The sequence below is a fragment of the Lathyrus oleraceus genome, chromosome 5, assembly GCF_024323335.1.
Source record: "Lathyrus oleraceus cultivar Zhongwan6 chromosome 5, CAAS_Psat_ZW6_1.0, whole genome shotgun sequence".
Classification (NCBI taxonomy): Eukaryota; Viridiplantae; Streptophyta; class Magnoliopsida; order Fabales; family Fabaceae; genus Lathyrus; species Lathyrus oleraceus.
Genome location: NC_066583.1, coordinates 614,311,855 through 614,338,054, shown reverse-complemented (window position 1 = coordinate 614,338,054; position 26,200 = coordinate 614,311,855). Strand labels below are relative to the sequence as shown.

The following is a 26,200-nucleotide window of genomic DNA, read 5'->3' as shown; positions in this document are numbered from 1 at the left end:
AATAATAGTTGCTAAAGCAGAATAGCATTGCGGTGGTAGTGTTTGGTGCTACACTTTTTCATGCTTGCCGTTATCAACTAGCGGCCGTTAATTGTGGCTCTAAACCACTATCATGTCCGATCTTGCACCTTCTGTTAGAATTTCGGGGATAAATTATGCAAATTCATTTTTTAAGATAATAAATTTCAATCTGAATCCTTTTAAGAGTAATGTTATGTTGTTCGCAAACAATCATTCTTATCTTCCTATTTTTTAGTTCAATTATGTTTTCTTCTTTATTTGGGTTTTATTTCAATAGTCTATTTTTAGTTCAGTTATGTTCTATTCTTCTTTATTTAAGTTTTATTGACTGGTTTTTAATCTTTGCAATAGCGGCTATTCTGCCATCTGCTATACTGCTATAGCATTTTATGGGGTTAGTACTGGCAAATACTATACGAGATTAAACATAGTTATCATTGCACAATTTACTATTTTAGCATCTCCTTTTGTTCCTTTTGGGTCAGTGGACTTTGAGCACAGTATCCACTGGGTTTGAGACCAGAAATTCTTCGAATCGCTCCTCTTGTTTCCCTATCATTTTACACACACTTCACTGGAAAGTTCCTCATATTTTCAATTTTTAATTCTTGCTGCTGCACCTAGAATCTGAACTTGTCAGCAAGTATGCAGGGTATTTTTTGTAATTGACAAAAAAGCAAAAGAACTCAACCTACTGCTGATTTGACTTATCTTGAAGGTGTTAAAGGTCCCTTTTCAGCAAGCCAAGTGTCTGCTTTCAGAAAGGTGATAACTTGAATGATCATTTCCTCTTTGGTGTGGTTAAGGTTTTAAAAGATATTACCTGTTATATAGAGTTTAGCCATTCTAGTTCTTCAAATTATTTTCTTATCTGTTAACTAACATTGATGTTTAGGGAATTCGGATTTTACTTTCATTTTGTGAAAGAGAATGAAAGGGTTTGTTATGTGTACGCGATTAAAACATGCAAGATGGTGAAGATGACTTCCCTCCCATTACTTTAAATTTTCACTGTTTTTCTGCTATATTTCACTTCAGTTAAATAAACTAGTTTCTTAATACTTCTTTCCAAAACAAGGAAAACAGTTAGCAAAACAAAATTTGCTTTTGCTTTTGCTTTCTAAGAGATGCTAATCATTCTGCTCTCTTATAATTTTCAGTACTTCTGCTAAAACAACTTCGAATTTCTAGCATTTGTCGACACTTTCAGTGAAACTCCTCATTGTCGAGAGTTTACAGAGGGAAACAAAGATGTGTTCTTTTGGTAGTTGTTAATTTCATTCTTCCATTCCCATGCTTTGGATTATATGGAAGCTAATTGTCAACCAGTCCGTAAAGGAAGTTCTTCACTTCTACCAGCTCATTACCTATATTTATTGTCTAATGTGACCAACCGTTGAAGAATTTGAATGTACGTGATTTCCTTCTATTGAACCTTTAATGTTTAAACTCTAATCTCATGACACTATTACTTATGAATTGGTGTTAGTTTAAGGGTCCATTCCATTCAGTATTTATAGGTTAAACATTCATTTCTTCCTTCTTATCCTATTTCCTTTTTTACATTCACAAGTCACAAAGTTGTGGTCAGACAGAAAAGAGTTCCTATCTCCTTATTCAGTATGAAATTACTAGCATTTTTCTGTGCTTTTAGCTAGTTCATATATAGAAACTGAAACTTGAGGGTGCTACCACTAATTCTTGATAACTTGATTGCAGTTTTTCTTTGTGCTTTTGGCTGGTTCATATATTGTTTAAAAAAATGATGATTGGATCGAAGAGAATTTGAAGGCTTACTCTCCCCTTTAACAGGTTCACCATATGCCTCTTCTTTTATTTTTTGACAATATTAATCTACGGTCTTTACTACAAGATAAGGATACGTTGAGTTTTTTTTCGGCATCATGTTAAAGAGCTCATTAAATGTGGATTGGTAGTATTTATTTTAAATATCGAAACTTGTGTGCTCTTGTTTATTCATACTTAAAACATACTGAAGCTCTTAATATGTCAAGTCTCTTTCTCTCTGACATATCTGCATGCATGGTACTTGTCATCTATCTGCTCGTGAATTTGTTTCGAAGAATCGCCTAAAAGATTTCGCGACGTAGGAAAATTGTTTCCCTTAGATTTATGTAGAGCTAAATTTTCCTCTTCTTTCTTTTACTTGTAGTGTATGGGTCAGAATAAATGAAGCATCAACTCAAAGTTTCTGTTGCTCTTATTATTAGCTTCCTATGGTTTCAGCAATCATTTTGTGGTTAGTACCACCATTGTTAATTCATTTGGTATTCGGTTTTTTCAACTTTCATATGCAAGATACCCTGTGTATTACTGATCTTTAGACGCCTGCTAGCTAAAAGGGAAAAACCTATATAACAGATTTTGATTTATCGCAAGATTCATTTCATATATATATTTTTTCCGTGCATACAGAAAAGCTTATCCAATTTGGCTCTTTACAGTGGTCATTGTATGATGTTGTTTTAGTAGTTTTAAGTCCATACAGTTCTGGTATACATGTTTCTCCTCAGTCACATGTATAATCCAAATTAACCATAAAAAATACTCCGAATTTTTTCACTTTTTGCTTGTTTTTATCAGCATATGAACCTTCTGATACTGGTCCAAACAAGTGGGAATGTAAATGTTCTTTCCGAGGGAACCGAAGATACAATATTGCAAATTGTTCCAAGTCATGTGATTGCCATTCAGGTATACCAGTAATTATTTTTTGTGCTGATAAATTTGCCACTTCCACGTGATCGCCATTTTTAGGTGAATACTGTGATCACATTTTGAATACTGTTGTGTTTGCTACTTTTTATTTATTAATTATTTCATGTACATGCTGAAGAGAGTGCATCCATATGGACATGTATATGTGATACAAATGGGTTTCCTGAAGTGGCAACAGATAGGCATAATCCTAATTGCTTTATTGCCTGCAATTGCATCTGGGGTATCTTTCCTTCTTTCCCTTTTTCTTCCATCTGTAAAGTTCACTATTTGTCGCTTCCCGAAAACTGGTATTTTTCATTCTAAATAACTTTTTATTGTGAAGAAGTTAATTTTTAGATTTTGAGTGTCCTGCAGGAACTGCTAAGATGTCATTAGGTTCAAAGACACGCATTTCAAGCAAAATTGTAATAATCATTTTAGTAATGTCTATTACATGCACAACTGTTGCATTTCTTGCCTTATTTGTATGTTATGTTCGTCGAAGGAAGAGGCATCATCCTATTCAATCACCAATGAACTCATCATCAGATAAGGAAACAGGTTATATTAATACTAGCAACTTCATTAGTCGGAAAACTTCTTTTGTGCCAGAAACAAAAGGCGTTATGAATTCTCCTATTAGTCATATTACAAGTAAGATGGCCTTTGAGTTCACTATCTGTGATTTGTTAGTTAAAAGGTATTTGGTATAAGCTGTTGAGTTTTATACCCTTTTTTCTGTTTTTTTTCCTTCTTTAGAATGCTTTCAAAAAGCATCTATTTTGCTTGGGAGTCAAAGAGAAACATTTCATGGAAATATTATTCAATTCTCATTTGCTGAACTGGAAAATGCCACTGAAAACTTTTCAGCTTCGAATATTATTGGATTAGGTGGAAGTAGTTATGTATACCATGGTCGACTGAAAAATGGCAGTAATGTGGCAGTCAAGCGACTTAAAGTTCAAGTAGGACCTGAAGCAGACACCGAGTTTTTCACAGAGGTTGCACCTATTCTTAACAATATTCAGTTATCTATGGTTAATGTCCCTTAGTATCTAGATAAAAAAACGAGCCCGGATTATCTTCTCTTTTTATATCATTCATTTTGGCTAACAAATTTTTTGTCTGTTCAGATTGAACTATTGTCTAGACTTCATCATTGTCATCTGGTGCCATTGATTGGATACTGCTCAGAGTTAAAAGGAAAAAATGTTCAGAGATTACTAGTGTTTGACTACATGAGTAACGGAAATTTGAGGGACCGTTTAGATGGAAATTTCGGAAAAAATATGGATTGGTCTACTCGTGTTACAATTGCATTAGGGGCTGCAAGGGGCTTGGAGTATCTTCATGAGGCAGCTGCTCCAAGAATTCTTCACAGAGATGTCAAATCAACAAACATTCTTCTTGATAAAAATTTGCAAGCAAAAGTGAGTCTTGATTGTTCGATATTCTAATTCTAATGTAAATGGATACACATAAAAATCAACAAATTTAAACTTTTAGTAGTTTTAATGTGTTTTGTAATCTGCACCGTCAAAATCCTTATGCAAATATGCAGAAGTTTCCTCACACAAACTTTTTAATTGATCAATTTGCAGATAACTGATCTCGGTCTGGCTAAAGACTTGAGATCTGATGACCTCCGTAGTTGTTCGGATTCTTCAGAAAGAATGAAAGGGACATTTGGCTATTTTGCACCTGAGTATGCAATTGTTGGGAGAGCCTCTATTGAGTCTGATGTCTTCAGTTTTGGCGTAGTTCTTCTTGAGCTTATCACTGGTCGCCAACCAATCCTTAGATCTGCAGGCAAAGAAGAAAGCCTTGTCGTATGGGTATTGTAAATCAACTTATGAAATACTGACACAGACATGTAGACACTAACGTTAATATGAAAAGTAGATGATTAAATCTAACCACCTATGAGAAATATGTCACTGTCATACAAGTGTCTGACACTCGGACACCCCTTCAACTTGAAGTGTCAGTGCTACCTAGAAATCAACTTATCCTGAATTAAGATGAATATGTTGGTTACCTACCTTATTTTAAACATTGCATATAGCTTGTTTAATGAGTTTTTACCAAGAGATAAATTACGGACACTTATTATACTGAAATAGCTTTGCCTAACTTGTTTTGTTTTAGGCTACTCCTCGCTTACGGGATAGTAGGCGAGTAATGACAGAGTTGGCCGATCCACAATTGAAAGGAAACTTCCCAGAAGATGAAGTGCATATAATGGCAAACCTAGCAAAGGAATGCTTACTGTTGGATCCTGATAAAAGACCAACTATGAGTGAAGTTGTTCTAATTCTATCAAGTATTACCCGAACCAGATCTAGAAGAAGAAGATACATTCAATTGTGTCTTTTTCAGGTGAGCACATTCGCCGTGGTGTCCTTCGTTATTAACTACAGTATTCTAGTTTCGATCAAATGACTTCATTCATTCCTATACAAATCCTTAGTATTCTAGTTTCGATCAAATGACTTCACTCGTTCCTATACAAATCTTTCAAAACTACGTGTACTAAGTTCGTATTAACGCCATATCGTCACCTTTTTCTTGTGATATAAAGGAACCAGAGGATGCAGAGAAGCCAAGACAAGCTTCATGGAGAAGATTTCCACCTCATAATTCAATGCCACGTGGTACTGACTACAATCTTCGTGTTGAAAACGAAGATAAAAATGTAGATACAATTTCAACCGAGTATATGAAGAGTTTGATCCTCTCGACTTCAAAAGGTGAGAGTTGGCACGCATCAGAAGAAGACATGGTAGACCTATCAGAGCCTCGGTTAGAGTCATTTTGCATGACAAACATCAATTTCCCTTGATAACATACATACACCTTTCATTATGCATCAGTACTACTACAAGCCACGTTACTATACTGATTTTTATAGTGTTACTGTTTTAGATAAACAGGTTGTTTGTTCTACTTGTACAGAAAAAAAAAAACATACATGATTCCGGCTCTAGTTTATTTGGAAAAGAATCGGATGCGATACATGTAAAAAAGCATTGTAAATTTGCAAATATATTTACAGATAGATACATCACACATGGAATTGTATATCTACTACATTCTGTATCCTAAGAAAAACTAGTGAGTACTACCATTTTATTGTTTGAGTTACAAGGTTTATATGTTAGTTGAGTTTGAATGGTAGATGAAAATTTGACTTGTGGAAAGGAAGTTATTGAACTTTTACATATTTATTTAGTAGAAATGTAGAAGCAACCGTTGTAAGTAGGTGACGATGGATCCTCCTCCTCCCCCTCCTCCTCCTCCTTCGAGTACACCGTTGTTAGGTCCTGCTCCCCCTATCGGAGGATTCTTGGATTCTTGGTAAGGTGCTTCTTTGTGTTTGAATTCTGCAAGTACATATGTACTTTTTTAACCATGTTTTAGGTACGTGACGAAACAACGAAATTAATTGACATGTCTTTGTTCTTTTGATTTTATGTCTTCCAGCTTATGGTTTCTATGCTGCTGTGGTCTATTAAGTTGCTGCTTTCCTCCTATTTACGAACTGGGGCCTCCTCCTCCTCCTCTCTAATGCTTTCTGCATTCTTCTGTCAAACTGGAGAAACTGGAGAAAAATAGTTGTTAAATAACATACTTTTCTATGCATCAATAATACTTATTACTTGTTTGTATGTAGATGTAACCTTGATCATTTGTCATAGGAAAGTTAATCATTTGATGCATGTAACTTATGTTATTCTATTAAGAAAATGATTTGGTTGTGGCTTATACACAAATTCTGTGGCTTTCACTTTCTACCTTATGGTTGTATTTGATCAGATGAAAAAGTGAGAAGAAATAAAATAAACAAGAAATTAAGTAGATCTCTCATTAGATTAAGAGATAAATATGGGAAAATTGTAAAGAAGGCATATGTGTTTATATTTAAAATTATGTGACCATTTTTTGGATTAATTCTTTAAATTTTTTTTATTGATATTTTATGTAGTAAGAAATATAGGCGGCGTTTTTTCATTCATATAGTCTATTGAAAATAATTTTGTGATTGATTATTATGAATAAAGGGGCTCTTTTATAGTAATTTTAGGAGATATATAAGGTAAAAATAAAATAATATAAAAAAAAAGAAAAAAAAATAGTATTGTGTATAGATATCAATAATGTCCAATTTGGTGATAAAATATTTAAATGTTGTTCTTGTTAAATTCTTAGTTAAAATATCCCCTGTATGTATGTTGATTGGAAGGACTATGTTGATTGGAAGGAATAAGCGAAACAGAGAATATTATAATCTATCTTTTCTTTGATGAAATGACAATCAATTATATTAAATAAGATTGTAAGCTATATTTATAGCGGCTTTAGTGTCACAATATAACTTCAATGTGAATTCTATCACTATCATGAATTCATTCAAAACTCTAAGAATTCACGTTTCTGCCATTGCTGTAAACTCAACTTTAATACCAATTATAGTAACCATTCCTTGAATTCATTCAAAACTCTAAGAATTCACGTTTCCTTTGGCCATTGCTGTAAACTCAACTTTAATACCAATTATAGTAACCATTCCTTGTTTTTTTACTTCTCATACATATGTGCAATAACTTGAAGTTGAAGTTGACTTTCTATCCGTAAAAGATCCTATGCAATATGCATTAGTGAATATTGTCACATTTTTATCATTGGTCTTTTTGAAAATAACCCTTTTCCAGAAGTTATTTTCAAGTATCTCAATATTCAATATTGTTTTGGGTCAGCAAAAGGTCAAAATGGTTAAGGCCTAAATCAATTCAAATCCACTCCACATGATCCAAGGTATAAAATTAATGATTACGAAATGCAAGGTAAACTTTTTTATTTACATTTTCTATTACAATCACCTTGAATCTTGAACTAATTTGGGCGTTGGAGTGTTAACCTTGCAAGTCCATCCTACACCACCGTATTCGAGATCAACACCACCAGTTCAAGATTTTTCATCATCCACTTCAACTATTTATGGTTCCAGGATGAAACAATGACGTCGTCTGTGAGAATCGACTTCAGATTCCTACAAAATTCTACGAGCAAATCATCTTCGATCCAAAATCAGATCCCTGCCGAAAGCAGAGAGAGGAAAAGCGATAACTCCTTTGAAATTTGCTCAGAACGCTTTGCCTTTCTACATGATGTTGAGAAAGAAGGAAAATTTCAAATGGACAATTGACTTCAAAGATATATTTGAGTACTTGAAGAAAACCCTGGTTATACCCCTAGTACTCACCCAACCAATTTTAGGAAAACATTATACCTATTTGTGGCAATCCCAGAGGAAGCTATGAGTACCGTCCTAATAAGAGAGTCAGACTTTAGCTAGAGTTCAGCGTACTTCATATCAAAGGCCCTCGCGGGGGCAGAGATGCGGTACCTGAAGATTGAGAAATTGGCCTTGGTGTTATTTACAACATCACGAAAGCTCAGAAGGTACTTCTTCGCACATTCCAAGATCGTCCGTATGGATTTACCCTTAAAATATGTGCTTCACCGGACCGACTTGGTCGAGCGTTTGACGAAGCAGGCCATATAATTGTCGGGGGTTCAAAATATTTTGAAGCAAGAAAGGCATTGAAGGCTAAACTATTCTCCAACTTCTTGGCCGAAAAGACCCCCGTACCTCCAGAGCCAGATCATACTTGGGTGATATTCTCAGACGAATAGCTTAATAGCGAAGGAAGTGATGTTGACATGATTATCGAAACCAATTATGGGCTTGTGGTGGAAGTTTCATTGAGGTTCAAGTTCTTGACCACCAATAACCAAGTTGATTATGAAGTAGTCATTGCAAGGATAACACTAGTCTAAGAAACAGAGGCCAAATGCATCAAGCTGCGAACAGTCTCCTAATTGGTCGTATCTCAAATAAGGGGTGGGGTGAGGAAACCCAAGACAAAGACCTGTTATTGCAGTGTTACCTCAACATAGATACCAAGAAGCTTCTGAGATTCAAAGAATTTGAAATTGCTCATGTGCCACGAGAAGAAAATACTCGTGTCGCCGTATTATCCCAATTGAACAACACAGTGAGCCCATTGATTGACCACTCTTTCATCCAAGAAACCAGAAAATGCCAAGCATCGAATCCCTAGGGAAGATAGTGGAAGCTATGGATAACACTGCCCCCACCTTCTTGGATGACCCTGAAGGAGAATTGACATCCATGGCGCAGCGGAATTTAAAAATTTCTCCATTTAGTGATCCTTACGAATGGGCGTGATCAGTGATAGAATCGTTACCTCTTGTGGCGATCACGAACATTGAACGATGACAACGTCTCTACTCAGTCCACACGAACGGATTCCTTCAATCTCAGTGCTAGCTGCTACGAATGAAGGCTTTGAGTGAGAGAGAGAGGGAAACGAAATTCCAAGTCTTCACTTGAGTGTTAGTCTGAGTGACAATGCTTCTGCCCAAGGGTTCTATTTATAGAACCACTTGTGTGGGCTTCAAGCTAAAAAGCCCACTTAAGTGTATTTTGGCCCATATCTCATAATATGCCAAAATCACTTAAGTATTTGGTACCTTACCATATTTCGTCCTCCACTTAAGTGCACCGTATCTTACGGTGTTCCTTAGTTACTCTATTTCTCATCAATCCGTCCTTTGTGTGTGACCCTGTAGGTTTTCGTGACGTTGGCAATTATATTAAATCACACATTTAACATAATAAACAGTGAGCGGTATCTAGCAACACATCACTGCTACCCAAGACACGAAAATATCATGTGATCTGACAAAACCTCCTGTGATAATAATTATGTGTATAATTACCCCTTTGCCCTTATGTCTATATTGAACACAAGGTATAGACCGTGTCATCCTTGTCCAGTTCAATATTGGGCCCATAGATATTTATCCTGTTACGCAGGATGGTCAAATTCCATCTAGGACACTCATGTCCCTCAGCATGCTTTGTGGAGTACCCATCAACTGTCTTTATGGTTATCCAATTACGGACAAAGTTGGATCAACAACAAAGCACTCGACTCTACATCTAGGGTCCATAGTGGTTTCAGGTCGAAGAGTGACATACACCATTATCACCATGAGAATAACTTATGACACTTTGCATAACTTTCTATATAGTATTCTCATAGCGGGTCAATCCGGTATAAATATTACTCTTAATATTCATACCTATGTTTAAGACTTGGTAACTCTTTATCCATGATCCATGAGATGTGATCATCAATCTACAAACATAATAGTCTTAATGCTTTAATGTTATCCCACTTCACAATAAAGCTCGACTACAAATACTTTAAGAATAATGTCCCTATGTTTAATGTGCTCTCATGATCAAGTCACACTTGATACATTAAACGGACTATCTATTCTAGGGACTTTATTAATCAAACATAATAAAGAAAATGCCTTTTATTATTAATAAATAATTCGATACAAGTACCAAAAGTATTGGCCTCTAGGGCTTACACCGACAATCTCCCACTAGCACTAGAGCCAATCAGGCATACCCCTAATGCCCATTAATCTAGTATGGCCATCATGCTTCTGTTGCGCAAGAGGCTTTGTCAGTGGGTCAGCAATATTGTCAAGTGTAGGTACTCTACATATTTTCACATCTCCTCTATCTATTATCTCTCGAATGAGGTGATAACGCCTAAGTATGTGTTTGGATCGTTGGTGAGATCTAGGTTCCCTAGCTTGTGCGATAGCACCATTGTTATCACAATAGATACCAATGGGATCCACAATGCTAGGGACTATGCCAAGTTCACTAATGAACTTTTGATCCAAACAGCTTCCTTTGCTGCACTTGAGGCAGCAATATACTCGGCCTCGATTGTAGAATCAGCAATTGTATCTTGCTTTGAACTTTTCTAGCTCACAGCGCCACCATTTAAGCAAAACACATGACCATTGGAACCATTCATATTAAAGCGTCTCAGGACTTTGTCTATGTACTCTGACTTAGGCCAAGCATTTTGTGATCTATCTCTATAGATTCTGATTCCTAATTTATAGGTTGCTTCATCTAGGTCCTTCATAGAAAAGCATTTCCCCAACCAAGACTTTACTTGTTGCAGGGTAGGGATATCGTTTCCAATGAGTAGTATGTCATCTACATATAATACCAGGAGAACGATCATGCTCCCACTAACCTTCTTGTAGACACAAGGCTCATCTTCGTTTTTGATGAATCCATGAGTAATACATCACCTTGATCAGATATCCATATATCTCAGGTAGGTGACGTATTCTGCCTGACCTACGCTGGTCTTGTTCTACTTGAGCAGGTTGCTCTTACACAACTATTTGTGTTTCCTGCTCTAATTCCTCCATAGGTGTATCGATGCTTTGTGATTCTTGAATTTCTTCAAGCTCTACTTTCCTCCCACTGATTCCTTTGGAAATAAAATCCTTTTCTAGGAAAACTCCAGTTCGAGCGACAAACACTTTGCCCTCAGAAGGATTGTAGAAGTGATACCCTCTTGTTTCTTTAGGATACCTCACAAATAAGCATTTGTCAGATTTGGGCTAAAGCTTAGTTGAAATTTGTCGTTTCACATAAACTTCGCAACCCCAAATCTTCATGTAAGACATATGTGGTTCCTTACCACTCCATATCTCATATGGTGTCTTTTCAACCCTTTTGGATGGAACACGGTTAAGTGTGTAAGCTGATGTCAATAGTGCATGTCCTCAAAAGGAGTTTGGAAGATCGGCGTGACTCATCATGGATCGGACCATGTCCAACAGGGTTCGATTTCTTCTCTCAGATACACCATTCCATTGGGGTGTTCCAGGAGGAGTAAGTTGGGATAGGATCCCACACTCTTTCAGATGGTCATCAAACTCTAGGCTTAAATACTCACCACCTCGATCTGATAGAAGAGTTTTAATATTCTTACCTAGTTGGTTTTGTACTTCATTCTTGAATTCCTTGAACTCTTGAAAGGACTATGATTTGTGTTTCATTAAATACACATAACCATATCTACTGAAATCATCAGTAAATATGATGAAGTATTGAAAACCTCCTCTGGCTGGTATGTTCAGTGGTCCACATACATCAGTATGTATGAGGGCCAAAAGATCATTAGCTCTTTCACCTTTTCCTGTGAATGGAGACTTTGTCATCTTTCCAATTAAACAAGATCTGCATGTCTCATATGATTCATAATCAAAAGAGTCCAAGAGTCCATCTTTATGGAGTTTGGAAATGCGTTTCTCATTTATGTGGCCTAATCGACAATGCCAAAGGTAAGTTGGATTTAACTCATTAGGTTTCATCCTCTTAGTATTAATGTTATAAATAGGCATTTCAAGATCAAGGACATATAGTCCATTGTTCATTTGTGCAGTAGCATAGAATATATCATTCAAGTAAATTGAGCAACAATTGTTCTTTATTATAAATGAAAAACCAAACTTGTCCAAACAAGAAATGGAAATAATATTCCTGCTAATTGCAGGTACATAATAACAGTTCTCTAACTGAATTATTAAACCACTAGGTAAAGTCAATACATAAGTTCCTACGGCTAAAGCAGCAACCTTTGCTCCATAGCCAACTCGTAGGTCGACTTCACCTTTTGCCAAATCTCTACTCCTTTTTAGTCCCTGCACATTTGTACAAATGTGAGAACCGCATCCAGTATCTAATACCCATGATGCAGAAGTAGATAAATTAATTTCAATAACAAAAATACCTGAAGTTGAAGTCTCTACTCCATTCTTCTTATCTTCCAGGTACTTTGGGCAGTTTCTCTTCCAGTGTCCGGTCTTACCGCAATGGAAGCAGGTGCCTTCTTTTGTTATGCCTCCACTAGGCTTTAAAGCAGCAACGGTGGGTTTGGGTTTGGCAACTTCCTTGCCTTTCCCTTTATCACCCTGCTTAGTGGGCCTTTTGTTCTGTCTCTTTCCATTTCCGATCATCAGAATGGACTTCCCTTTTGACTTCAGATTCTGCTCGGCAGTTCTTAACATGGCGAGCAGTTCAGGAAGAGATTTGTCCATTTCATTCATATTGAAATTTAGGACAAATTGACTGAATCTATCTGGAAACGATTGCAAGATCAAGTCAGTCGCAAGTTCCTTTTCGAGGGGAAAACCCAATCTCTCAAGGTTTTCCACATACCCAATCATCTTGAGTACATGGGGACCTACAGGGGCTCCCTCAGCTAACTTGCCTTGAAAAAGGGCTTTTGAAACTTCAAAACTCTCATTCCTTGCTTGCTCTTGATAGAGCATCTTTAGGTGTTCGATCATATCGAACGCTGACATGTTCTCATGTTGCTTTTGCAATTCTGAGTTCATGGTAGCTAGCATGAGACAAACAGTTTCATTGGCATCATCGACATGCTTCTTATAAGCATCTCTTTCTGCCTTAGGTGCAGAACTAGGAGGTTCCTCTTCAGGAACAGGTGTCTCCAAGACATACAGCTTTTTATCATGTTTGAGGACAATCCTCAAGTTTTGGTGCCAATCCAGAAAATTTATCCCAGACAATTTTTCCTTATCAAGGATTGATCGCAGGATGTTGTTAGAGGTGTTTGCTGTCATGATAATCTACATAAGGATTAATGAAAATATAAGTATCATGGACATATTTAATTAGGCCTTTAATTAAATATGCTCCCACTATTTTACTCAAAACAAATGACCCTCATCACTTGATTCGGAAAATCCCGTTGGAAGATTTTCTAGTGGGTCCAGATCCATATTTCACTTCGTTCTAAGTCCGCGTAGGCGGATTACACAAAACTAGGTTATTTAGGTAGGAACTCCTTCCAATTGTATCTCATACAACTCTCGAAAATTTCAGTTGGGTGAATAACTCCTTATTCCAATCCATCATATGGATCATTCCCAACTCTTGCTTCTAAATATATATAATAAAATTATAATTAAGTTTGACTCATCGTTTTAGCAGTTGGATATTACAATTATCCCATCGCACCTTAACTAATACAAAACATGCACCTCGCGTAGGCGAAACCTACATTATTCGATACTAGTCTTGATGAGTGCTAAAACTTGGAAAGCAAACATATATAATATTCTCATAATTTGTTTAGTTAAGTTTGACCCATTGTTTTAACAGTTGGATATTACAATTATCCCATCGCACCTTACTAATATATAGATCATGCACCTCGCTGTAAGACCCCAATTTTGTCCCTAAGATCCCTCATGGTATCATAACATTGCATTTGCATTGCTTCAAGGATCTTTAAGCATCTTGGTTCCCCTTGCCTTTGGGTGGGACTCCTTGTAAGTGGTTTGAGATCACCAAGCATGCTTGAATTGTATATCATTGCTTTTCTTATTTTATTTGCTAACCAAAAGCACAAAAATATGTCACTAACATCTTTTGTTTGTAGCTTGAGCAATCACAAGGTCCAAAGCTTCTAGGAGATCATTAGTACAAAGACATGGTCAGGAGGAGATGAAAACAAGCATGGTAATGGTTCCCAAAGCTCTCATCCATCAAATATGCCTCCCTAGTACCTCAATGCATCATTTTGATCAAAGCAAGGGGTTTGAGGTTTTGTTTCTCAAGGAAGCCCTAATTCATCTGTGCACCACAATGCCTTGCTCATGAAGCAACCTTAGCCCATGGTCAAATATAATCAAGGGAAGTTATTTAATTCATCATTTCATGCATATTTAAACTTATTTGAGTGTCCTCAATCATCAATTCATCAAGATATGAGTCATGGACTTGAGAAGTTGATCAGTCAATTCATCTGACTATTTTGAAATGCACTGAGACCTAACTTTTTATGTATTGGTCATATGGAGATGGTTCCAAAATCAAAAGTGTTCTTAAGAACAATATGAACAACTTTCATGTTCATCAAAAACTGATTTGAAGCTTGGAAGGCCATATGTCATTCCAAAACATTATAGGTCATTTTGACTGAAACCCTAATTTTGGGTCAACTTACCAAGGACATAACTCATTCATTTTTTATGATTTTGAGGTGGGATCAAATGCATTGGAAAGCTTAAGATGTCTAATTCAAATGTTATGTTGAACAAATTTTCAAAATCTCAAAGTAAATACATGTGATAATGCAAGACATTATAGGTCCTTTTGGGACAAATGCATTAAAAGTCAAAAAAGTCCAACTTCAAGTGCCCATAACTCTTACATAAAAAATCCAAATGATGCAAAATTTAAGTCCATTTTGATTGTCGTGAGAAGATCTACAACTTTGGTGTTGGAGGTTTTTTCATTTGAGGCTTGCATCATCAAAACAGAGGGGATTGAAAATTGGCCAATTTTGGAAACCTTGCCTTGACATGTCATGCACCTTGCACTTTAAACTCAGATTTCATAAATTTCCACACTTCGAATGGATTTTTGCCCAACATAACAATTGTTCCTTACATCAAGACCTTTCCAACCATTACTCACATGATCATGTTTGGATTTTTTAATTGGGACTTTCGAAGAGATGAATGTCTAGGTGCAAATGAGGAATTCACTTGAAATCTTGGTACATGAGCAATTGCCTTGCAAGTCACACGTCCAATTTCATTTGGCTGATGCTCAGAATTCATTTGGCATTGTTTTTGGGCCTTATGCATGATCATGCAAGCCCATGCAATGAAGCTCCACATGTCATGCACACGGATTGATCACATTCTCCTTGCCACTTCCTCTATAAATAGAGACCTCATTCCATTCATTTCACACACCTGATTCAACCTGAAATGCTGCAGAATTCTTTCCATAGCCATCACTAAAGAAGCAATTCCATTTTTCTCAAATTTTTCAGATCTAAAATTCAACTTCATCTGGTTGAATTCTTAGATCTAATGCTTCTAAACCTTCATCATTCATCTCGTTGAACTTCTGTTTTGGTAAAGCAAGCAAGGAATCGAGCTCAAGTTACCAGAATTCAAGCTTACATTCCAACTGGTATTTTCTTCGAATCTCATCATCCATTGACCTATTTGCTTGGATCTTGTGTTGGCTGAAGTCCTCTCAATAGAGGCATCATAATTATGCATTCAATTTTTGAAATCCATTGAGTTCATGATGAACACCAGATTTTTCAACCTCTGATTTCTCACACCATGGAGATCTAGAGTGAAAATGGATGGTACAGGGATGATGTACATCATCCCAACTTTCTAAAGATGTATAGATCGGGCATTTTCATTAAGGTTTGGATCTCTGCATTTTTCGCCGGAAAATCCAAGCTCACCGGAGAAGACGGTGGCTCCGGTGGCTTCATCATTGCCAGATCAATTCCTGGCCGTGTGATCTCTTTTCCAGATCTAATCTGGATCATCCATTGTTATGACTTTTATTTGTTTTCCATGTGATGGCATTGACCGTGGATCACCATAGGCGCGCGCCTCAGGAGCGTGTGATCTACCAGCTCAATTAATGAGCTCAGATCCAACGCTCATTGTTTTTTTGCTTTTTTCTATTTTCTGATTTTATTTTCTTTAATTCCTTTTATTTCAAAAAATCATATCTCTCTCATTTTTAATCCAAAAATTATGGGACCAATTGCATTAGTCTCCAAATAATTTCTAGTTTCTATTTATGATTTTTTATTATTTTTATTTTGTCATTTGATATTTTTTGTGAATTTTCTCTTTCCTGGTTATTTTTAATTCATTTTAAATAGTTTTTGATATTCAAAAAATACAAAAATATTTTCCTAACCTATTTGAATGATGATGGATCTATGAAAAATATTCTCATCAATTTTTAAATTGATTTGAGGTTTATTTGAGATTTTAGTTCAATTAAGTTATTTTTATTCATTTTTAATTGTTTAAAAATAGTTTCTGACTTTTAAAAATGTTGAATTTTTTTTGTCAAACTTTGTTTGACCTTGTTGAGCTTGGGATAAATTACTTGGACCTTCCAAGGTTGATTTGAAGTAATTTTGAAGTTTGACCTTTCCATTTATTTTTAATTCAAGTTTATTTTAAATATTAAAAAATGCCAAAAATATTTTATTCATTTCTTGATTCCCAATCTTCATCTCACTTCTGTTTTTGATTGTTTGACCTTGACTTTCAATGTTATTGGTCAACATATGAGGATTGGCACATTGTATTTCATTTAATGCATTTTAATTTTGCCTTTTTTCCATTTCTCTTATCCATCTTCTCCTTCTTCTTCTTCTACTTCTTTTCTTCTTGATCAATGAGTTAAAGGTTGATAAGTTAGCATTGATTAGGGAGATTTAATCTTCCTTGATTCAAATCTAATTCATCTTGATCAATTGATCAAGTGAATGGCTTTGCATTAAGGATAGGTTGTCTTCTAAATCATGCAAAAGGCTTAAACCAATACAAGATCAATTCTCATTTTCTTTTTGGCATGGCAAGTTATTGGGACTTGGTTCACTAATCAAGACTCCTAACTTGTGTTTGTTGCCTACATTATTATTGACCGGCCTCAGATAGTTGTGACTTCTACATAAGTCCAATTATGATTGCTTAACATAGCGCTAAATTTGCCTTATGGCACACTAACTACTAACACTAACTATTGACAATCAACATTTACTTTATGCAATTTACTTTTATGCAATTTACTATTCTTGCACATATTATCCATTTGCTTTTCTCTTTGCTCACTTGAGCACATGTTTATGTTAATGCCATTTGCCTTTTGCTCACTTGAGCACATAATTATGTATATATATTATTGTGCTTGTGTTTTTGTCTTGATTATTGTGAACCAAATGCAATGAAATGGACTTAGTTTCTAAGACTTTCCCTATGCAAAGAAATGGAGAATTGGACTTAGATTCTAGGACCTTCCTTATGCAAAAATGGGAGTAAAAGGATCTTAATGATGAAGATGGATTGGAAGGACCAAATCTCTAAACTCACTCTTGTCGATTCTTGTTTTACTTCATGGAACTTTTGACGTGTGTGCTTTTGTGCTAGGAGTTTCTATTTGAGCTTAATTGGAGGACCCTTGCCATGTTCATCCAAGTGGTAGATACAAGATACATTGAGGGTCTTTTAAGAGACTTGTTTGATTGCTTATGCTTTGTGGTTGCTTATTCCAAAGGATGGGAGCTACTTGGATCATCAATATGATCTCAAGAGAGGAACTCCTAGTGTGGTTTTGTCCTTTATCCCTCATCTTTTTGTTTTACTTAGGACTTAGCTCTTCTTCTTCTTCTCTCCACTCTAACCCAAGCCAAAACCTTTTGTGCAAACATTTAACTATTGTTTTCAAACATTAGAAACCTAAGCCTTATGCTTTTGATTTTCAAACTTTCTTTTCATAACACTTATTTTGAAATGAACTTTTAAGTCAACTTTGACCATCTTTGTATATACTTCTAATTGGTAAATATAACCCATTCAAATGTCTTTTGTGGTTCCAATGGCCACCTCCTTAATCAAGTTTTCATAACCTTTAGTCATTTAGTTTTAGTTATCCTTGTGGTAGATATAATACTCACCTTTGTCCTTAGTGATGGACAATGAGTCTTCCATGCTTATTATAGGGTTAACCCCTCACTAGCATGTTGAAGCTATCCTCACATGGTGAATTTGTGGTTTGGTTGAGTTTTCTCCCATTGATAACAAAAGACCTTAAGGCTTTTGGGCCAATCACTTCACCAACTTGTTTTTGAGATTTTTACCCCGAACTACGAGGTTTTGATCCTAATCTTTTTATAAGATGGTACGTAGGCAATGGGTTTTATCCATCCAAACACAAAATGTAAATAACTTGCATATTCTCTTCTCATCTCCTCAATCATATTTGCACAAATAAATTTGTCACACAACAACAACCTTTACAACAAGTATGAAAAGGGCTCCCTAGGAGTACCTAGGATGTTTTGGGTGCCTAACACCTTCCCATTTCATAACCAACCCCCTTACCCAGATCTCTGTTTCTTTTACTAGTTTTTTGTTAAAACTATTAGGTTTTTGTTCGCTTTCTAACCATTCCTTTGGATAAATAGAAGTGCGGTGGCAACTCGACTTATATGGTTTACTTTGGATTTAGTCAATATCTCCAATGGTAATGAATACCCCGCTACAGAAAAGTGGCGACTCTGCTGGGGAGAAATTTGCCTAGTGGGTTTTGCCAACTTTTCATGCTTGTTGTATTGTATTGTTTGGTGACATATTTTTGTGCAATTTGGGATTACTGTATTGTATGTAATGATTGAATTGATTGATATTAATTCCTTGTATGCTTGGTGATCTTTGTGAGATGAGTTCTATACCCGGACTCGAGTGCACTTAGGATAGGAGAATGACATAGTCTTGTTGGCTTGTGTGGAGTTATTCCTTAGCAAGTTGACTTGCAAGTCCATTCACTTGGTGGAGGTCATGTTGGGATCAATAATGTCACACAAGTAAGTTGTGGTTAGACATTACTCTTTCCAATATAGACCTTAGAAGCCAAGGACCTTAGTTTACCAAGCCCATCTTGGCCTATTTTAGGATGTAGTGCGAAAGTCGTTCAAGTGTAAGATTTGATACGATTGTTACGCGATGCTACACTCATAAGAGTCTCTCTTAAGAATATTTTTGGAATGCGAGTAGTCGTTTCTACGATAATATCCGAAAGATGAGATGATGACTATGGGAACCTCTTGTAGAACATGTTTGGCAGGTTTAAACCTTAGTACACTCCCTTTGGGTGGTTCTTAACCGAGACTCCATGCTCGTGACTTGCAACAAACCCTTGATTCATGGTTGATCCGTTCATATATCCTTAATATCAATGGAACTTGGGTGTTGATAAGGTGTAAACCATAATCCACCAAAATGGATGATTGATATTAAGGATAACATGATCCATTCCATGACCTTTGTTTGGTGTGTTTTGCTTGATCCTTGAGTGTGATTGTTGCATTCATGCATTCATGCACCCATTTGCATCCATATCATCAATAATAAAGGAAATTTTCAAGGAACTTAAGGGGTTTTATTTGCAAAATTTTCAGACATGGAAAGACAAAGAAGAAATACAAAGAAGTACAGCTTCAGACAACCAGATTTGAAAGAGTTAAGGAATCTGACATCCTATGTATTAGATCCTTTGGGTTTCAAAGCTCGTTTTGGGAAGCTTCTTCCTCTTCTGACTATTCAGGTGGATGAAGGGTTGATGAGTGTATTGGTGCAGTTTTATGATCCCTTATACCGTTGTTTCACGTTTCCGGATTTCCAGCTTTTGCCTACACTTGAGGAGTATGCCCACCTTGTGGGTATACCTATTCTGGACCAGTTGCCGTTCGGTGGCTTGGAGAGTATTCCTACTTCTCAAGAGATAGATGACATGTTGCACATAGATGAATCTTTGGTTGGTGCTCATATGACTACCAAAGGTGGAATTCAAGGTCTCCCTTCTGAGTTCCTCATTGCTCAAGCTACTATCTATGAGAAGGCCATGAGTGAGGATGCCTTTGAGGCCATATTTGTGCTTCTCATTTATGGATTGGTATTGTTCCCCAATATTGACAAGTTTGTGGATGTGAACGCCATTAGGATCTTTTCTACTCTTAATACCGTTCCGACTCTGTTGGGTGATACCTATTTCTCTTTGCATATGAGGAATGCAAAGGGTGGTGGCGCCATTGTGTGCTGTTTACCTCTGTTGTATAAGTGGTTTATTTCTCACTTACCGCAGACGGTCGCCTTCAAGGAGAACAAGGGATGTCTACGGTGGTCCACAAGACTCATGTCTCTCACTAATGATGATATCTCTTGGTACAACTGTGTGTATGATAGTGTGCAGATTATCGACTCTTGTGGTGAATTCTCCAATGTACCTCTTCTTGGCACATGTGGTGGGATTAACTACAACCCTATTTTAGCACGTCGTCAGCTTGGGTTCCCCCTAAAGGATAAACCTAATAACATTCTGTTAGAGGGTGTGTTCTTTCAGGAGGGTAAAGATCCCCAAAGCTTGAAAGGCAGAATGGTCCGTGCTTGGCGCAAGATTCATAGGAAAGGAAGGAAGGAGTTGGGTCCTAAGAACTGTGTCGCTTCGGAGCCTTATACTGCTTGGGTTAGGAAGAGAGCTTTTGAGTATCTCATGCCTTACGAATATCCGAGGCCTACACCTTTGGTTATGGCTGGGCCTTCAACCCTCCCTAACCAAGGAGTAGAGGAGTGGAGAGACGAAGACCGATCACGTGCTTGGATCCGTGAAAGGGAAGAGTTGCTTCAGCAGATTAAGGAGAAGGATGCTTTGATAGAGTTCCTCGAGCATCAAGTTATTGATGATCCTGATGATGCATGGACTTCTCTACTTCCTCAGTCTTCCAAGTTTTGGAAGAGGAAGTATGATCGACTCGCCAAAGAGAAGGCGGATATGGAGGCAGCCTACGAGAGGGAGGTGAAGAGACTTCGTGCATCCTATCTTCCTGTGTCCCGAGCTTTAGATGATTGTTTTTAGGGATCCATATGATGATTATTTTCCTTTTCTCTTGTATATGATCGACGATGCTGTACTTCTTTTCCCTGATATTATTTGATGAGATATTTCCATATGTGACAAATGTTTAATATTTCCAAAAATTTGCAAATAAAACCCTAGAGTTCCTTTGAAATAAAAAACAAATCATACGCACGAGCATTGCATGCATCATGTGCATAAGCAGGTTTTGTTCCCGGCTTCTTGTCCTGTGGTCTAACTCTGTGTTCTTCATTTATTTTGAAGACAAGCTGACTCACCGGTACTACACCAGAGCCAACACTTCAAGACTGATGGATCATCTAGAGCAAGAGAACCGTGAGCTGAAAGAGGAAGTGGCCAGACTGAGTGCCTTGATGGAATCATTCTTGGCTGCCCAGAGCCAGTCTTCTCCAACACCTTCAACTCCTCCCCAGAGGACAGTCATCTCTAAGATTGTCTCCTCGACTGTGCCTGCAGCCAGTGCACACTTTGCTCCAGCATCTATGCCAGCCGGATTCCCGTGGGGGATGCCTCCCAGTTTCACGCCTGAGGGTCCTGCTCCTACCTTTGCTTCTATGCCGGCATCTAGCCCGGTCCTTGCTATTCCTCCTCCTGTCGTGCATACTATGCCCAGGGTAGACGACACCATCTATCATTTTGAGCCATCTGAAGGCCCAGATGTCTATGAGAAGATGGACGCTATGAACGATCAATTTCTTGAAAACTCTTAGAGGAAAGGATCTCTTCGGCAAGTCTGCTGCCAAACTGTGTTTGGTTCCCAATGTGAAGATCCCTGTAAAATTCAAGGTCCCTGACTTTGAAAAATACAAGGGAAATACTTGCCCTCTCAGCCACCTGGTCATGTACGCCAGGAAGATGTCGACTCAGACCGACAATGATCAGTTACTCATTCACTACTTTCAGGACAACTTGTCTGGTGCCGCTCTGCGTTGGTATATGGGTTTAGACAGCGCGAACATCCGATCCTTCAACAACCTTGGCGAGGCCTTCGTCAAGCAATACAAGTACAACGTGGATATGACTCCCGATAGGGATCAATTGAGGGCCATGTCCCAGAAGGATAAGGAAACATTTAAAGAGTATGCCCAGAGGTGGCGAGAGGTGGCAGCACAGATCGTGCCTCCGCTAGAAGAGAAGGAAATGACCAAGATCTTTCTGAAGACCTTGAGCTAATTCTATTATGAGCGGATGATTGCTAGCGCTCCTTCTGACTTCACCGAGATGGTGAATATGGGGATGCGTTTAGAAGAAGGAGTCAGAGAAGGGCGTCTGACCAGAGAGGAAGGCTCTTCTTCCAAACATTATGGGACGTTTGCAAAGAAGAAAGATGGAGAGGCACATGCTGTGACCTCCCATGTGAAGTCTAGAAGACCCTCGGTGAGGAGGAAGACCGTGCATCCCGCCGGTAACCAGCACCAGGTGGCTCATATAGCACCTGTTTTCAGAGACAATCAACAGTATCAGCATCACAACAACAATCAGCAACCACATCCGCAATATCAGCAACAACAACACCGTCCGCAGCAGCAGGCTTACCAGCCTCGAGACAGTAATCAAACTAGCACGAGTTACGAGAGGAAAAGGGTCACCTTCGATCCTATTCCGATGACGTATGCAGAGTTATATCCCTCTTTAATAGATAGGAAGTTGATTACTCCGAGAGACCCACCGGCTATACCTACTAACCCCTAGTGGTGGTATAAGCCTGAATTACATTGTGTTTATCACTCCGGTGCTCCCGGCCACGACGTGGAGAATTGTTACCCTTTGAAGACCAAGGTTCAAGACCTTGTGAGGTGTGGCATTCTGTGTTTCGAGGACGTAGGTCCTAATGTGAAGAAGAACCCATTGCCCGAGCATGGGAAATCTGTCAACATGGTCCAGGGATGCCCTGGCAAGTATAAAGTCAAGTATGTCAGTCATATTCGACAGTCTCTTGTCAAAATGCATCGTTTGCTATGTGAATACAGTCACTATGAGCACGACCATGATAGATGCCGAGTATGCTCTGTTAACCGATTGGGTTGTCGCCAGGTGCGCAAGGATATTCAGGAAATGCTGGATGAGGGAGTTATCGAGATCCTTCAGAATAGGAATGTTGATGAAGATGAGCCTGAGGTTAATGTGATTTCCCCGGTGTTCCAGATACCCGGGCCTGTTATCATCAAGTATGATGGTAGCAAGCAAAGGGCTTCTCCTGCTCTGATCATTAAGCCCGCCGGTCCAGTACCGTACTCTTCCGAAAAGGAAATTCCTTTTCGATACAACGCTGTTGCTGTAGAAGATGGGAAAGAAGTGTCCTTACCATCTTCCTCTGTTGTTAATATCGCAGATGTTAGTGGTTTGACCCGCAGCGGTCGTGTATTTTCAGCACCTCCCAAGCCTCAGGCTAATGCTGGTTTTGTTGAACGCCCAATGGGGAATGCGGTGAGCACCCCGAATCTGGCACCTGTTGTTAAGCCCTCCTCTGTACTGAAAACTCCTACTTCTGTTGGCCCTAGTGGCAATGAGAAAGAAGACTGTGATGAGATGCTGAGGCTCATCAAGAGGAGTGAGTACAATGTTGTAGACCAGCTTCTACAAACGCCATCCAAAATATCGGTGCTATCATTACTATTGAATTCAGAACCACATAGAGAGGCACTGCAGAAAGTTTTGGATGTGGCATATGTAGATCATGATGTCACAATAGAACAGTTCGATAGCATTGTTGCAAACATTACTGCTTGTAACAACTTGAGTTTCTGTGACTCTGATCTCCCTGAGGAGGGAAGAGACCACAACTTGGCTTTACACATCTCCATGAACTGCAAAGACGACGCCATGTCCAATGTGCTGGTGGAAACTGGGTCATCACTGAATGTATTGCCGAAGTCCACTCTCTCGAAACTGTCATATCAAGGGCCTCCCATGACGCAGAGTGGAGTTGTTGTGAAAGCTTTCGATGGGTCGCGTAAAACTGTGATTGGGGAAGTTGATCTCCCAATCAAAATTGGACCAAGTGATTTCCAGATTACCTTCCAGGTTATGGATATTCACCCGTCGTACAACTGTCTCTTAGGCAGACCATGGATTCACGAGGCAGGCGCCGTGACATCCACCCTACACCAGAAACTAAAATTTGTGAAAAATAAGAAGCTGGTAGTGGTAGGGGAGAAAAGGCTCTCCTGGTTAGCCACTTGTCTTCCTTCTCGTACCTAGATGCTGAAGATGAAGTTGGAACTCCTTTCCAAGATTTGTCTATTGCTGAGCCTATTGAGAAGAGAACTCCTTCATTTGCTTCCTATAGAGATGCAAAGTTGGCCATTGAGTGTGGTGCAACTGCTGGTTTAGGAAAAGTGATTGAGCTAGAAGACAACAAGTCTCGGGTTGGCATAGGCTTTTCTTCTGGGGTCTTCAACGCGCAAGGGATATTCAAGAGTGGAGGTTTTATCCACACCGGTCAGGATGAAGAAGCTGCTGCTGTCTTGGAAGAAGATACAGAGGATTCGGGCAATTTCATCATCCCTGGAGGGATCTGCAACAATTGGGTCGCTGTGGATATTCCTACAGTTATCCACAAGTCAATGTAATGATCACTTTGTTTAAAAACCCTTCTCCCATGCCAAAAGGAGGAGTGATGACATTGTTGGCACATAAATACAATGATATTTTCATTCAATAAATTCATGTTAAATGTTTGTTTTTCCAATTATTTTCCCTTTTCGCTTTTTGCATGAAATTGGTGATCACATAAAACCCTAAAAATAAAAAAAATCAATCTTTTCATATGCATAATGGTTTGCCTTGTTTGAATTCTAAAGTTTTTCATATCCAAAATCATTATGCAGGTTGATTTCTAGACCCATTGAACATAATGACCCAACACCATCTCCCAATTTTGAATTCCTTGTATTTGAGGCAGAAGAAGATGACGTTGAAGAGATTCCTGATGAGATTACCCGTCTACTTGAGCATGAAGAGAAGATCATTCAGCCGCATCTTGAGAATTTGGAAACAGTCAACTTGGGGTCGGAAGATTGTGTGCGAGAAGTGAAGATCGGGGCACTCCTGGAAGAGTCTGTTAAGAAGGGGTTGATTGAATTGCTACGAGAATATGTTGATGTCTTTGCATGGTCATATGAAGACATGCCAGGTCTAGATACAGATATTGTGCAACATTTCCTACCATTGAAACCTGAGTGCGTGCCTGTGAAGCAGAAGCTTAGAAGAACTCATCCCAATATGGCAGTGAAGATCAAAGAGGAAGTTCAGAAGCAAATTGATGCGGGGTTTCTGGTGACTTCTACATATCCTCAATGGGTGGCCAATATTGTGCCCATGCCTAAGAAAGATGGAAAAGTCCGGATGTGTGTGGACTATAGAGACTTGAATAAAGCTAGTCCGAAAGATGATTTCCCTCTACCACATATTGATATGTTGGTAGATAATACAGCTAAATTCAAAGTCTTCTCATTTATGGACGGATTTTCCGGATATAACCAGATCAAGATGGCACCCGAGGATATGGAGAAGATAACATTCATCACTCCTTGGGGAACATTCTGTTATCGAGTGATGCCCTTCGGTTTGAAAAACGCTGGAGCCACGTATCAACGAGCTATGACTACCTTGTTCCATGATATGATGCACAAGGAGATTGAGGTATATGTTGATGATATGATTGTTAAGTCAAGAATGGAAGTTGAACATGTAGAGCACTTGTTGAAGCTTTTTCAACGTTTGAGAAAGTACAAGCTTCGTCTGAACCCCAACAAGTGTACATTTGGAGTCCGTTATGGCAAATTATTGGGCTTTATTGTTAGTGAAAGAGGTATTGAGGTTGATCCTGCAAAGGTCAAAGCAATACAAGAGATGCCTGCGCCCAAAACTGAGAAGCAAGTCCGAGGTTTTCTTGGCCGCTTGAATTATATTTCCAGATTCATATCCCACATGACTGCCACATGTGCGCCGATATTCAAGCTCCTCCGGAAAGATCAGTCTCATGATTGGACCGAGGATTGCCAGAAAGCCTTTGATAGT

General features: G+C 38.2%; 1 protein-coding gene across 8 annotated transcripts; it reads left to right on the top strand.

Moving 5' to 3' along the window:
* The first annotated feature begins 305 nt into the window (after positions 1-305).
* Positions 306-5,809, top strand: LOC127087066 (receptor-like serine/threonine-protein kinase NCRK). 8 transcript variants are annotated; one of them, XM_051027914.1, is made up of 12 exons: positions 306-786; positions 1,182-1,432; positions 1,741-1,833; positions 2,195-2,281; positions 2,626-2,736; positions 2,879-2,983; positions 3,118-3,396; positions 3,502-3,743; positions 3,876-4,172; positions 4,344-4,577; positions 4,891-5,121; positions 5,324-5,809. In XM_051027914.1, the coding sequence occupies exons 4-12, from the start codon at positions 2,212-2,214 to the stop codon at positions 5,582-5,584; spliced, it is 1,830 nt and encodes a 609-aa protein (XP_050883871.1). In that variant the 5' UTR covers positions 306-786; positions 1,182-1,432; positions 1,741-1,833; positions 2,195-2,211; the 3' UTR covers positions 5,585-5,809. The 8 variants fall into 8 exon arrangements, with proteins under 8 accessions (XP_050883871.1, XP_050883875.1, XP_050883878.1 ...); XM_051027916.1 differs by lacking the exon at positions 306-786 and adding an exon at positions 869-995; XM_051027918.1 differs by lacking the exon at positions 2,195-2,281 and having other exon boundaries at positions 313-786.
* Positions 5,810-26,200: the final 20,391 nt, after the last annotated feature.